This window comes from Staurois parvus, unplaced genomic scaffold (assembly GCF_062004578.1).
Source record: "Staurois parvus isolate SC_StPar_1 unplaced genomic scaffold, SC_StPar_1.0 ptg000648l, whole genome shotgun sequence".
NCBI lineage: Eukaryota > Metazoa > Chordata > Amphibia > Anura > Ranidae > Staurois > Staurois parvus.
In genome coordinates, this window is record NW_028318444.1 from 4718157 (window position 1) to 4732378 (window position 14222).

General features: G+C 38.5%; 1 protein-coding gene across 1 annotated transcript in view; it reads right to left on the bottom strand.

Moving 5' to 3' along the window:
• Window positions 1-14222, bottom strand: part of TGFBI (transforming growth factor beta induced) — a 130689-nt gene that overhangs the window by 75092 nt on the left and 41375 nt on the right. The window contains exons 3-7 of the mRNA XM_089694081.1: window positions 12533-12597; window positions 10330-10487; window positions 10024-10188; window positions 6250-6396; window positions 304-448 (exon numbers count right to left, since the gene is read on the bottom strand). Of these exons, the coding sequence (XP_089550207.1) occupies window positions 304-448; window positions 6250-6396; window positions 10024-10188; window positions 10330-10487; window positions 12533-12597 (680 nt within the window). The remainder of the gene's footprint in view (window positions 1-303; window positions 449-6249; window positions 6397-10023; window positions 10189-10329; window positions 10488-12532; window positions 12598-14222) is intronic.

The following is a 14222-nucleotide window of genomic DNA, read 5'->3' on the forward strand; positions in this document are numbered from 1 at the left end:
TTATATTTCGCTCTAAAACTGTCCAGCGCTCGTTATACTCCTTTTTCTAGAAAAAAAAATCTGTATTATGCAGATTTGTGATTGTGGATTTAGCAAGCATATTTTTATCAGAGATACTGATAAATGGGATTGGCTGTTTGCACAATGTAACCTATCATAAATAGAGGTGTACTATGCTGATTTTTATGTGACTTCTTTGGAATACTATGCAAAGCATTTCTCTCAGTGAGAATAAACAACATAATGTTAAAAGGACTAATCTAATATTAAGCATCTGATCAGCTTTTTGCACAGATAGGGTACCTTTCAATGCCTCTGGGTCACCAAGGATTCTGTTCAGTGTTTCTGGTGAAACTTTTTCAAAGGCTTCATTGGTGGGAGCAAGAAGTGTATACTGCTTGTCTTCAGATTCCAGGATATCAATAAGCTGTGATGCAGCTACAGCAGCCTTGAATATATTAAAAGAAATCTCTGTTCAGTTTTTTTTAGAAAAAAAATACACCACTCTAAAAAAATAAATGACATATGCCATCGTAAAGCAATATCAAAATGTACCAAGCTCCTGTATTTTACACTAAGAAACAGACAAAAAGCGAGGGCCATTCCAGGTACTAAACAGATCATATCACAACTTACTGTGAAAAGTATACAGTTTTCTTTCTATTTCATTAAATACATTTACAAACCAATGCTACTGATAAAATATAGTGATCCCAACTTGTGCATAAAAACATACTGTATAGATGCTATTTATGGATTACTAATCATACTACTATACATACTACATCTACTCATTCATTGTACTTGTCATCTATTGTCATCCAAATAGTAGCGTCCCATCACTTCAGGAATAGGGTAAAACTACACCTCCCCAAACGTAATCAGGATATGGAGTTTCACCTTATCCCTGCAGAGGGTGGATTACTGACATTTGCCTAGGAGGGTTGACCATATTGGCCCTTTGCATCATGGTTCTGTAGGTAGGAAAATTTTATCTTGAACTAGTTCTTGTATTGAGTATCCACCCTTGGAACTCCTCCCTGAGAATGTTTTGTTCCTCCCTGATACTGCTGCATATGCAGAATCATGTCACCGATGTGGGTATGCTGGACATCTTACATCATTATTCTATACCACAAAACATGACCTGGTGGCTTGACAGGGGAATTTTAAATGAGGGAGCTCCAATTGGACCCTAAGCTTCCATGTAAAAACCATTGGTCTGGTGGAAGGGCTGGTGACTTCTATTTTCAAACACAACACTATTATAGTAGGTAGGATTAAACAACATTTTCTTTGGGGATATGTATAGCCATCTTTAATTTAATTATCTTGATCCCTTGATATTTAGCCATTTTGAAAATGGGTTTGTTTTGGTCCCTCTGCTCCTTTGTTAAAAAAAAAAAGAGATGCAAAATGTCAATATTTGGGGTATGTATAAAAGGTCTTAAGCAATTTTACAATTTTATTAAAGTTGTAGCAGCATTTATGCATTTTTTATGAAACACATTTACAGACACTTTACATTAAGGACAAGCTCCTCCATGATCTTCTGCAGTCTTCACTGCCAGGATACTTGGGTTATTGTACATGTGAATGCTGATAGGGATTTTTATTACTGTATATCATTCAAAAAATGTTGTTACAGTTAAAGAAAAAGTCTGGATAACTTGTACAAAAAATTATTGAAATACGGTACGCTAAACTGATGTATTTGTTTTACTTTAGATAGTTTACTTCCAAGCCCACTGCTGAGAGAGTGGACTGTTAGTCTAAAAAATGCATAGAGAATTCTGCATCTTCCTATCAACCACCCTAAATTCAATATTGTAATAATTACCCACGTGCCTACCAGGCACTTTTACCCCCTTCCTGCCCAGGCCAATTTTCAGCTTTCAGCGCTGTCGCACCTTCAATGACAATTGCAGTCATGCAACACTGTATCCAACCAAAATGTTCATCTTTTTTTGAGACAGATAGAGCTTTCTTTTAGTGGTATTTAATCACCACTGGGTTTTTTTTATGTTATTACTAAACAAACAAAAAAAAGACCAAAAATTTAAAAAACATTTTTTTAGTTTCTGTTATAAAGCTTTGCAAACAGGTAATTTTTCTCCTCCACTGATGTGTGCTGATGAAGCTGCACTGACGGGCGCACATAGGCTGCATTGATAGGCACTGATGAGGCGACACTGATAAGCAGCACTGATGGGAACCGATAGGCTGCACTGATGAGCAGTGATAGGCAACACTGATGGGCACTGATAGGTGGCACTGATGGACACTACGGGCAGCACTGATGGACACTGTTGGGGCTGCACTGATAATCAGTGCCCTGATTATCAGTGTAAATGTCCCGTTTCACAGTTGCCGGTCACCACCTCTCCTCTCCTCATGTTCTGACAGTGTGAGGAAAGTGCTGCCGATAATCGACAACTGTGTTTACATCACGATCAGCTGTGACTGGACACACTTCACCTTTACAGTGATCTCTGATTAGCTGTGTCTAATAGAAACAGCAATCACAGAGCCGCAGTGGGTGTGCAGGGGGCACGGGGGCGGGATTCTGGGAGGACGTCATATGATGCCCTCCCAAAACTGGATGACCAAGCTGTAACCGTCATTTGGCTATAGCGCGGTCAGCAAGTAGTTAAATCTATGTGACTTAAAGTATATGTGAACCCCTACCTTGTAAAACAACCAATTCAGTTTAAAATTGAAATAAAAGGTAAAATGTGTATACAGCATACAATTAAAACACTATAAATACATTTTTTCTTTTTTATAAGTGATTACATGACCTCTCTTCTTAGCTGCATAAAGGCTTTGAGAGGAGGGGATGAGGATTGCAGGGGGATGGGGCATGCCAGCTGGAGGCAGAGGAACAATAGGACACTGATCTTCCCAGTGATTATCTGTGTGGGGGGCTGTCAGCCCAAGCTTGACCGCTAGATTACAGACAAGATGTGCTCCTAAGTGGAATGCAAAGAAGCAGACTGAAGAAACTGCAATGGATGTGCTTCCATGACCTGGTGTGGTTAGTTTGAAATAGGAGAGCGGGGGGGGGGGGGGGGCTAGTAGGATCACCAGGTATTTCACACAAAGGAAGCAATATAAAGAGAACATGATGCTTTGTCATACAAGTATATGGTACAACAGCCACTCATCAGAAATATGAAATGTTGGTATGACATACACCTTAAGGGATGACAAATATAATGATACCACAAAACAACTTATCCACACCTTGGTGTTATCCCGCATTGATTACTGCATCTCCCTACTCACTGGTCTACAGTTACACATGTTATCCCCCCTTCAGTCTATTATGAATGCTGCTGCTAGACTCATACACCTTAGCAACCAATCAGTGACTGCCGCCCCTCTCTACCAATCCCTTCATTGCCTTCCACTAACCCACTGTATAAAATTCAAAATACTAACCACAGCTTACAAAGCCATCCACAACACTGCCCCTAGCTACATCGCCATCCTCATAGGCAGATATCGCCCAAATAGCCCACTCCGCTCCTCCCAAGACATCTTCCTCTCTAGCTCTCTCATCACCTCTTCACACGCTCACCCCCAGGACTTCTCCAGAGCCCCTCACATCCTCTGGAACTCTCTACCACAGCATGTCCGGTCAGCCCACACCCTGTCTGCCTTTAGGTGATCTTTGAAAACTCACTTATTCAGGGAAGCCTACCCCACCTCCACCTAAGATGGGTACTTGAATCACCTCCACCAGATCATCCCCCACAACTATCACATTTTGTATCACCTCCTTCTTCCTTTAGATTGTAAGCTCCGCAAGCAGGGCCCTCATATTCCTTCTGTACTGAAATGTATTGTAATTGCACTGTCTCCCTTATATTGCAAAGAGCTGCACAAACTGTTGGCGCTATATAAATCCTGAATAATAATAATAATTATTATTATTATACAGAATTTATATAGCGCCAACAGTTTGCTCAGCGCTTTACAATATAACGGGAGACAATACAGCAACAATACAGTTCAATACAAGAGGGATAGGAGGGCCCTGCTCCTTGGGTCTTACAATCTAGGAGATTAATAATAATAATAATAATGGATGAGTAGATACTGAAGTGAGATTGTATGAATGATAATCCATGAACGACATCTACGTATATGCTATATGCACAATTTGGGATCACTATATTAACATATAGCATTGGTTTTTAAATCTTTTTAATGGGATGGAATAAAAACTAAATAAATGTAACAGTTGTTATGTTATTTGTTTAGTAGATAAAAAGTGTTCATTGAAAATGTTATTACTGTACAAATATTTAAATAGAATAATTTATTAAAAAGAAACATGTGTAGGATTTGTACTTTCAATTCTTTTCGTAGTAAGCCCTTTATGTATGTTATGTGGAATGTCATTGCTGTAGCTCATTTGACAAAGGGAGATGAGCATTTTAACACATTACAAACAAATAATTCTCATGCAAGGCTTCATACAAGTCTTAATTTTTCGAGCTGTTCCACTAATTCTTTGGCACATCCTTATCTCTAAATCAATGGTCTCCAAACAGTGGCCCGCTGGCTGGATGTGGCCCTTTGTTTGCCATTATCCAGCCTCTAGGGCACTATTCCTCTTACCTAGGCACTATTCCACCTACTAACACTAAAGTTGGAGCTCTATTCACCCCAATGACGGAGATGGTGCACACTTCCTTTCACTGTAACCATAATGGGGCACTATTCCTCCCACTGTCACCGATGATCAAGTTTATTCTTCCCTCTAATACCACTATTATTACCACTAATACCAATGTTAGGGCACTATTTCTCCCTCTTATAAAACAATGGGATGCTATTCCCCCCAATAATACTAACGATGGGGCATCATTCCTGCCACTGACACCAATGATGAAAATTATTTTTCCCTCTAATACCAATAATGAGGCACTATTCCTCCTCCTACTGCCCACAGGCAATAAAGTATTTTTTCTACCCCTGCTGACCACCAAGTCTAGATATTTTCTACTCCCACTGGCCACAATCCCACCCTCCTAATGGCTGAAGGACAGTAAACTGGCCCTTTGCCTAGAAAGTTTGAAGACCCCTGCTCTAAAGTCCTGGGTGCACTTTCACACATAAAGGGCAATGCTATTTAGATCAGATTTTGAGTAAGTACATGTGAATTTAAATCATTGCTTAATATAATTGAAACCAAATGTACAGTATGTTATGCAAGTACTATATACCATGTATTCTGAACAATTAGTAAACATAAATTAATTGCACAGATGTAAACTGTTACCACAGAAAATGATGGTTATCCTGTGTCCATGCATAGGCACACATTAAAGCACACCAGTGTTAAAGGAAATTTCTGCTCACAGCATAGTTTCATTTTATAACAGCAGCATTGTTATAACAATACAAATGATAGTTTTATTTAACAATCCATTATAAACGTACTTAAAAAAATCCCCTTTCATGTTGTCAGTTCTCTCTGTCTGCTGGTCATCTCATTCCACAACTTCTTGGATTCCCTGCATTCTTTACAGCTTTGCATCTGCTGTTTATTTTACATTTCTAAAGACTACATATTCCATGGTACCTTGCTGCCTGATAGCTGGGATTCCTGCACTGACTCTTCCTCCTCTCAGCACCTCTGTAGTTGGCAGGCTTGTGAAATGTGTGGCACAGTCTACTCACAGAGCAAATGTGTGTGCCTACTCTCAGAGCATAGTGACTACGTGTCACAGCATTCAAGGAAGTCAATGTGTGGGAATCTTCACAAAGTTCAAGATCATTCAGATTAAATTCAGAAATGAATATCTACTTTTAACTTTTGACCATAGACACGCTTTAATGTACCCTAAAAAGGAGCCTTCAACCTTCTCTGTAAAATGACCACTGAAAATCTAAAAGTGCTCACGGTGTAATACTGATGATCCTTAGTGGAAAAGCATTAATGCACAGGAGCCCATTGTGCCTTATTCAGTCACAGTTTATTCAGGTGAACCTTTTATATTCACAGACTACAAACATTTTATTTACAGAATGGTTCCTTTTTGCTTTAACATTTCTTACCAACAGCTGTTCTTGAACTTCTGCAAAAAGAACAGTCATACTGCTTTACAAGGAAGTGGTTTTTATTCTCCCCACCATTGTCAGCTCAATAAAATGTAACTTTCCATAAATTTTATGTTGACTAAAGTACTGTTTATACAAGTCCAACATTTTCTAATATGGGAAATAGGAACTTACTCGTAGAGTCTCCAGGCTGTCCTCAGTATCAACCACTTGGGCAATATTGTTTGTGACGGCTGTAATTACTTTATCAATCACATGGACTACGCCATTTGTTGCATGATGGTCGGCCTTTATAAGTCTGGCACAGTTTACTGTAACGATCTTGAAAGAAAACAATAGGATGTTAAAATGATTCTAAGGGCTAATTTTTTAAATAACAAATATGTCAGACTTACCTGCTCTGTGCAATGGCTTTGAACTGAGCAGCCCCTTCCTCTTCTAAGATCCCTCGCCGGCAAACCTGGCTCTTCCCCTCCGCCAAGTGCCCCCATATTAAGCTGCTTGCTCTGAGGGCACTCGTGCATGCTCATTCCCAAGCAACCTCTGTGCGTCCATTAGATTCACAGAGTGAAACTCAGACACCCCCTTCCCCCCCTGTGACTGACAGCTGTGGGAGCCAATTGCTCCAGTTACTGTCTATAAACCACTGAGATGTGAGAGAGCCAAGAGAGCCTTGGCTCTCATACATAACACTGGATTGGGATAGGGCTCAGGTGAGTATAAGGAGAGATGATGTGGGGATGGGGAGGGGGGCTGCAGGGGAAGCTGCACTAAGAAGGTTTTTTTTACCAACATGCAAATAACGCATGAAAGTATAAAACCTTCTGCCTTTATAACCGATTTAAACATGCAAACTGCAGATGTATTTTGTTTCCATTATCTATACATATGTTAAAGGGATCAGTAGTGTATGCAAACCCAAAATTTAAAACTGCAGAGGTTGGCTACCCAATACATGTCTGCTGTGTTACTGCCAATTCTTATGATTCATCTCTGTGTCTTTTTATCATTTTACTTGCCAATCCTGCTAGATACTGTCACCAGTATTGTAGAGATGAAAATGCTTGTTTGTTGCGTAGTAATAGTGGCGACATTATCACCGTTGCTTGCCCACCACCTCAAAAAGACAGCAAAAGAGTGTGCACATGCTATATGTTGCTGTTGGAAGCTCCCATTCATAGACTGATAACTAAATGTATGGCATTGAAAATTAAAAAAAAAAAATGCTCCTTGGGCTCCATGCACACTGGGCTTAAAAAAAAGCCAGTTCTTTTGGCAGAACAAAACACTGATATAGAGCATTTTTATACACAGTTTAGGAGAGTTTAGCATTTTGTCTGCCAGAAAGCTCCAATCAAAAAATGCAAACCAAATGGGGTTTTTCTTGCCTCCAAACGTTGAGCCTAAAATATGCCTCTAATCATCCTATTATACATGGACACATAGAATAATATTGAACGGCTTCTATAGGCAAAACTGAATTTTTAGAAGCAGTGATCTTTAAGCCAGTGTGCATGGAGCCTTACTCTCCCCTACAGCAGTGTGGGTTTATGCATGGCCTTGAAGGCACTGCAATCTGAATCATGGACAACACAGCAAGTGACACAGACTTGTGTTTTCAAAGTGTCTCTGGCTAGAAATCCCTGCAGTACAGTGAATGGTCACATTGTAACTAATACTTTATTTTCTAACTTTTAAGATTGGTTTGCGTTTCTTCCATTGGTTTACCCTATGTACAGGCATTTTGATTCTTAGGCTTTCATGTACTTTAAACATTGTTGTCAGTCTATGGTAATATTGAAAAAAACCTTGTTTCTATAGTTTTTACTAATAAAAGTACAAAAGGGCAACCAGACTTACTTAGCATAAACACTAGTTCTGCTTTCTGCTTAGCAACATTACTCAGTGTTTGTGTTTTATTGTTCTTTCCCACAATACAAGTCTGAGTTGGATTACTTTTTGCTATTTTTAAATAGAATTAAAAAAAAACAGAAGAGTAAACATATAAAAAAGTCACACAAAGATTTCTATCAGGATCAAATCTATTTTTCTGTACTTGCAAAAGACGTCTATGCCTAGCCTGAAAAACACTCATGTGGCCACCACATAGCAGAACTATAGCCTCCCATTAAAATTAAATGTGTTGTAGCACTACGGTAATTTATAAGAATATCACCACTTAATGTCATCTTAATGCAGCTTCCTTTGATGTGGCAACAATGATGCACTTCTGAATTCAGAGAAGTGTTGCCACTCTCATGTAGGCTGAGTCTACTCGTACTAAAATAGGATGAAAAAATGTTCCAGGTGCATAGCTATCAATTGTCATTGTTGATTCAGAAGCTTGTAGCTTTCCATTCAGCAACTGACCATTCCCAGTCCTGCCCACTGTTTTCTGGATTTACAGCATTGGGTCTGTTGCTGAAATTCTCCCACTGGCAGCTGCAGTGTCTACAGGGGAAGCATGTTAGACTCAATAGAAGAAGGATTTGGCTCAGTCAGGGAAGATAAGGAAGTTTATGGTTTACTTTATGAGGTTTGTGAATCACATAGTAAATGGATTTGGCTCCTGTGATACAGGAACCTCTAGTTATACTATAGGGCCCATTCACACCATTAGGGTGCATTAATGCATATTAAACTGTGCTTTAATTTGTGTTGTGTCAAAGCAGTCCATTCTTTTTTATGGGCTGCCTACTGCACCAAAACACACCAAAAGGTGCATGTACCATTTTTTGCAGTGCACCGCAACACAAACCAGAGTGTTGTGCAGTCCTGCAATGCACGTCCGTACGCAGGCTGCATTGGAGTGCCATTTGATCTGAATGGCGCCCCATTCACCAATACATATAAAATGCAATAGTGTGAATGGGCACAACAATGTGAATGGTAAGCTGCACTTTATTTCATTTTTGTTTTAGGCCTCGGATATACTTTAAATTGGAACTGCACTGTATCTGAGCACCACAAATCAAAAATCCTATTTAATTCACTGTTAATATTAAAAGCAATCTCCCCCATCCATCCATGTCTCCATGCTTTATTTTTCTGAGAATTAATTTTGAAAAACACCCCCTGGTATTTGAGGTAGTAGCCATATTGAGTTCACATATTCATATATTCATATAGCATTTACTTCCTGGAGTCTATCTTCCCTTAGCTCAGGCATTGGCTGAGCTGAGAACCCTCCCTCCCCTCCTGAAGACTCCTGGGATGTATGATGTCTCTTGCCTAGGAATTGAAACCAAGAAGTAACTGAAGAAATGTACTAATAAAGGTTTAAAACAGGCCGATCTCCTCCACTCCTCCTACCACTCCATCCCCCACAGCCATTTCCTCCTGTACCACTATCCCCTCCTTCCTAGATTGTAAGCTCCAAGGAGCAGGGCCCTCGAACCCCTCGTGCATTGTTTTGTTACTGTATCGTCTCATGTATTGTTTCCCACTATAATGTACAGTGCTGAGCAAACGTTTTGGCGCTATATAAATACTGTATAATAATAATAATAATACTATCCTGTCTATTTATTAATACTAACAGCATAAGGATTAAAAATAGTCTATGTTGATTGAGAGAGTGAAGTTCCACTTTAAGGTAAAAAATGCAATGCATGCATTATACTTTTCTCTTAATAAGCATAGCACCTACAGAATTTATATAAATTCGACACAAACAGGTAACAATTGTTTCTTTGTTAGAACAGTAATAAAGCATATTAAGCTTGCCAGGTATAATTCTGCTTTGCCTATAAAATGCTTTAACGTGTTTTGCTAACTATAATCTTGAGATGAAGGTCCACGAATCACAATCAAAAGCATGTGTAAAGAACTTTGTGTACATTTACGTATATGGACTGTTCATTTATATTTTTCTGATTGTGGATTTTTATGTGACAGTTGTAGTTCACCATGAAACTATACGTTTGCGCAGAATCAAAAGATACTTACACCATTGGGATAGTGGTGTACATGTATGTCAAGGTTTTGGTACATTGATGGTATGGTAATCCCATGTTTCAGCTCATCTGTCAGTAGGCGTCTGTCGACCATATGATAACGGAGTGCGTTCAGAAGCTCAATGTTAACGTTGCTCACTAAGGCATCTAATATTTCCTGTAGAACATTATGTAGAAATAAATATGATAAAGGAAGGTAGAAAAATGGCCCATATGTTTGTTATTTACCGTGTTGTCTACTAATATACTCAACAGAGCAATCCTGTCTTATCCTTATTGGAGAGAACTGTGTACTTACAGCTGGCAAAGCTTTCCATGCCTCATTACTTGGTGCAAAAATGGTAAAACTGCCAGGACCTTCAATTTCAGGTTTTAGGTTGGCTTTCTCTGAATATATTTGTGTTGTAGCTGCTTCAACAACTCCCAAGGTTTCATAAATGTTTGAAAGAGGAAGTGCTGTGAATGATATGAAAGTTTGTAAAATAGCAGAAAGTCATTAGGATGTTAACTGTAAATTATTTTGCTTTCCATGTAGTGTCCTTATAATCCATTTTTTATTCTACATCAAAGTTCTAATTTGCATATAAGCTACCCATGCTAATAATCAAAAGGGCTGTTTTGAATTTGACTTGTAGATGCAACTAGCAAGCCTTGATTTTAATATCAGCATTGGTCCACTGAGCCATTTTGAGAATGAACTAGAACTAAAATTATTTTCTCAATCACATGTTTAGAATTAAACAATGCATATACTGCAGTATGCCAGGTTAACACAGCATGCTCATTTTGAAAAAAAAAAGTGGTTTGACTAATGCATGTTATAGTGTATGTGCAACCAAAGCTGTGTTTTAGTGTTGGGTGAATGGGGAAGGATATGAACCACCATTAGGTTTTAACTGCTCCATTAGAGAGTTTTCTCCATGGTGACAATGGTTTCCCCAGACAAGAAGTTGGGAACAATCTCCAACAGCAAAATACACAGAATAATTACTTTTTTGTAGAGTAGTGGAGGGCTAGAATTCCTGTCAACTTTTGGGTCCCTGTTACAGAATTTCTTCATACCTGTTGAAACTAATGTCACCATTATGGTACGTAAGGGAAAATCTCACTAGATAGCAGTGAAAATGTCACAGGGGTTCTCATCCTTTATCATTCTATCCAAAATTTAAAAAAAAGCTTTGACTTAATTACTATTAACAAAATGATGGCATTAGCTCTGCATTGCCATTCAGGCACTGTTCTATGGCCTAGGAAAATTTATCAGCTACAAAGTAATGGAAGGATATTTTAGCAGAAATATAAAAGTGAACAAAAAGAGAAAAAGAGATTGTCAGACATATATATAAAAAAAAAACATACATTCAAGTTAAGTCTTAAAAAGAGTCCACAGGAAATATAGTTTTCTATCCACATACACGTTTCATCACCACCCTACTCAAGAGAATGGTACAGATAGTCAAAGGATACCACAAGTTACATAATTACCCATAGTGCGAGTCACACTTTCAGCCATGGTGACACAAAGAACACATTGTCATATAGAAGACCCAATGTGGAACCCACAAGGTGAGCATAAAAAGTAAACCATTGCTTAGCTAGGGCCTAGAACAAATGTTGCCTAGGGCCGTGCACACCAACATTTAGTGTCATATGTGGCCCACAAATTTAAGTCTGTGTTTTTATACTGCTGCAATCTGTTTAGAGTAAATCATTCTACGCTGTGATTTAGTCTTTATATACAGAAGTTGCATAGGACAGCACTTGATGTCCATGTCTGACTCAAGATATTAACTGGGCCTTGGTGTAGAAGATTAATATCACGCTTGGAAAGTTCTTGCTTTACTAGTTTAGTTGCCGTATTAAGGAACAATGAGGAGAATTTATCAAAAACAGAAGCAGCCTGAATCAGAAACTGCTGTGCATGGCAACCAATCAGCTTCTTTCTTTCCTTTTTAAAGCTTGACTGAACAAGCTGAAGATAGAAGTTCATTTAATGCCATGCAAAATTGTTCCACATTCTGCCTGCTCCAGTTTTGATAAATTTCATACAGTGAGTATTGTGCCTGCTATTGACTAAAAAAAGGTAATTTTATAGAACCATCTTTAAAGCTTGTACAGTATGTATGCAATTAGAGCTCAGTATTCAGGTTCATTGTAATAGGTGCTCATTTGGTCCAAACTGACATTAACAGATTTGGTATTTTAACTGTAAAACTGCTCTCAGGCAATGTCTGTAATTCTGAAGATATTATTGTAATAAAAATGCTGAACAAGAAATTAGGTGTATTATAACCCGACGAAAATTGCATATAGTTATATTTGTAGTCTTAATTTCTGGATAAAACACAAATACATTAGAAGAGCAATCATATTTTAACAAACAAAACATTTCCAAAATAAAAATGAAGAAAATTAGAGACAGAGAGAGATTGATAATATTTTATAAAATATACCATAAATTAGGAGGAAGACAAGGCATTGAAAGTCACTATAACATTTACCTGCAGGGCACCCTTTCACTCCAGGCACCTTTTCATAACCAGGACAACATTCATAGGCGATTATTCTATAAAAAAAATAAACAGAAGCATTTTTCATTGAATACTACACCAGAAAATATTTTATATTGTACTTCTGTTGTATACTATATGTGGTCTGCTATTCTCCTTCTGAAAATGCTGCATACCAAGCTGTTTTGCTCACCTTGCTCCAACACTTTCCAAGTCACCTACCTAGAGCAAATATGTACATAAGGAAAGCCTTATGGTCAATGCCTTGAAACACAATGGAATGCATTCTATACCAATTTGGCCCTATACATGGATAAATAAGGGGACCTGTCCTGAGGTGTGGTACCAGTGACATTAAAGAGGAACTCAATTCTGGTAGCAGTGCCCAGAAAATGCATGCATAGGGCAAAGGACTAGTCACTGGTATTGCCTATGGTTTCCCAGCAATTTATATTTGCCTGTTACTGACTGTGTGTGTTTTTGTGCAGGGATGGTCATCTTGGTAGAGGCAGCACTTTGCTTCCTTATTTCAGAGGCTACATGTAGGAACAGTGAGCAGCACAGTAGTGACATTGCCAAATCTCATGCAAAATATTCAGAAATCAACAGTCAGATGCAGCAGTGCCTCTTATTTCACACTGCAGCTATACAGCCATGAGTCTGTAGTCACATACAGTAGGAACACACACATACCAGGAAGTACACTGCTATTTCTTATGAGAAATTTAAGACAAAAGGTTGATTTTTCTAAATATTTATTTGGCACAATTAAAACTTCTAGGTATTCTCTATCACATAGCAAATTTTCATTTTGAGTTCAGTTCCACTTTAACTGGATTTCTACAGCATGTATAAAGCAAATATAGAGAACAATAGCATACAATATAAAAATATTCTGTCAAGTATGTATAAATATAAATTTTTCCTTTCTGCGGAGTCTCACAATTAGACATGTGCATGCCTTTGTTTTGTTATGTTTCGGATTCATTCATCCAATGAAGAATATAATTTCATCGTATTCATTATGTTGAACTGATTTGTTTTCAGGATTTTCAGGTTTCAGGATTCTTTTCGTATCTTTGGCATTTGTTTCATGTATTTGACAGATTGCTATATATTAGTTTTTGGTTTTAATATTTCAGGTGGATTCGATATTCATATATTGAAACTATTCAATATTTTCAAATGCAAAGAAATAAATAGTGCAAAATTTGGCGGCCCCCGAATTGTTCAAATCTAAGAAATGCATTAGACTGTGGAACTGAACTGACTGACTTTGACAATTACAAATTATTATTATTATTATACAGTATTTATAAAGCGCCAACAGTTTGCTCAGCGCTGAACATTACAATGGGAGACAGTACACGAGACAGTACAGTAACAATACAGTGCAATGCACGAGGGTTTGAGGGCCCTGCTCCTTGGAGCTTACAATCTAGGAGGGAGGGGATAGTGGTACGGGAGGAAATAGCTGTGGGGGATGGAGTGGTAGGAAGAGTGGAGGAGATCGGCAATTAGGTGAGGGCGGGGTAGGCTTCCCTGAAGAGATGGGTTTTTAGGATGCACCTAAAGGAGAGGAGGGTAGGTGACAGTCTGATGGATTGGGGTAGTGAGTTCCAGAGGATGGGGTAAGCTCTGGAGAAGTCCTGGAGATGGGCATGGGAGGAGGAGACCAGGG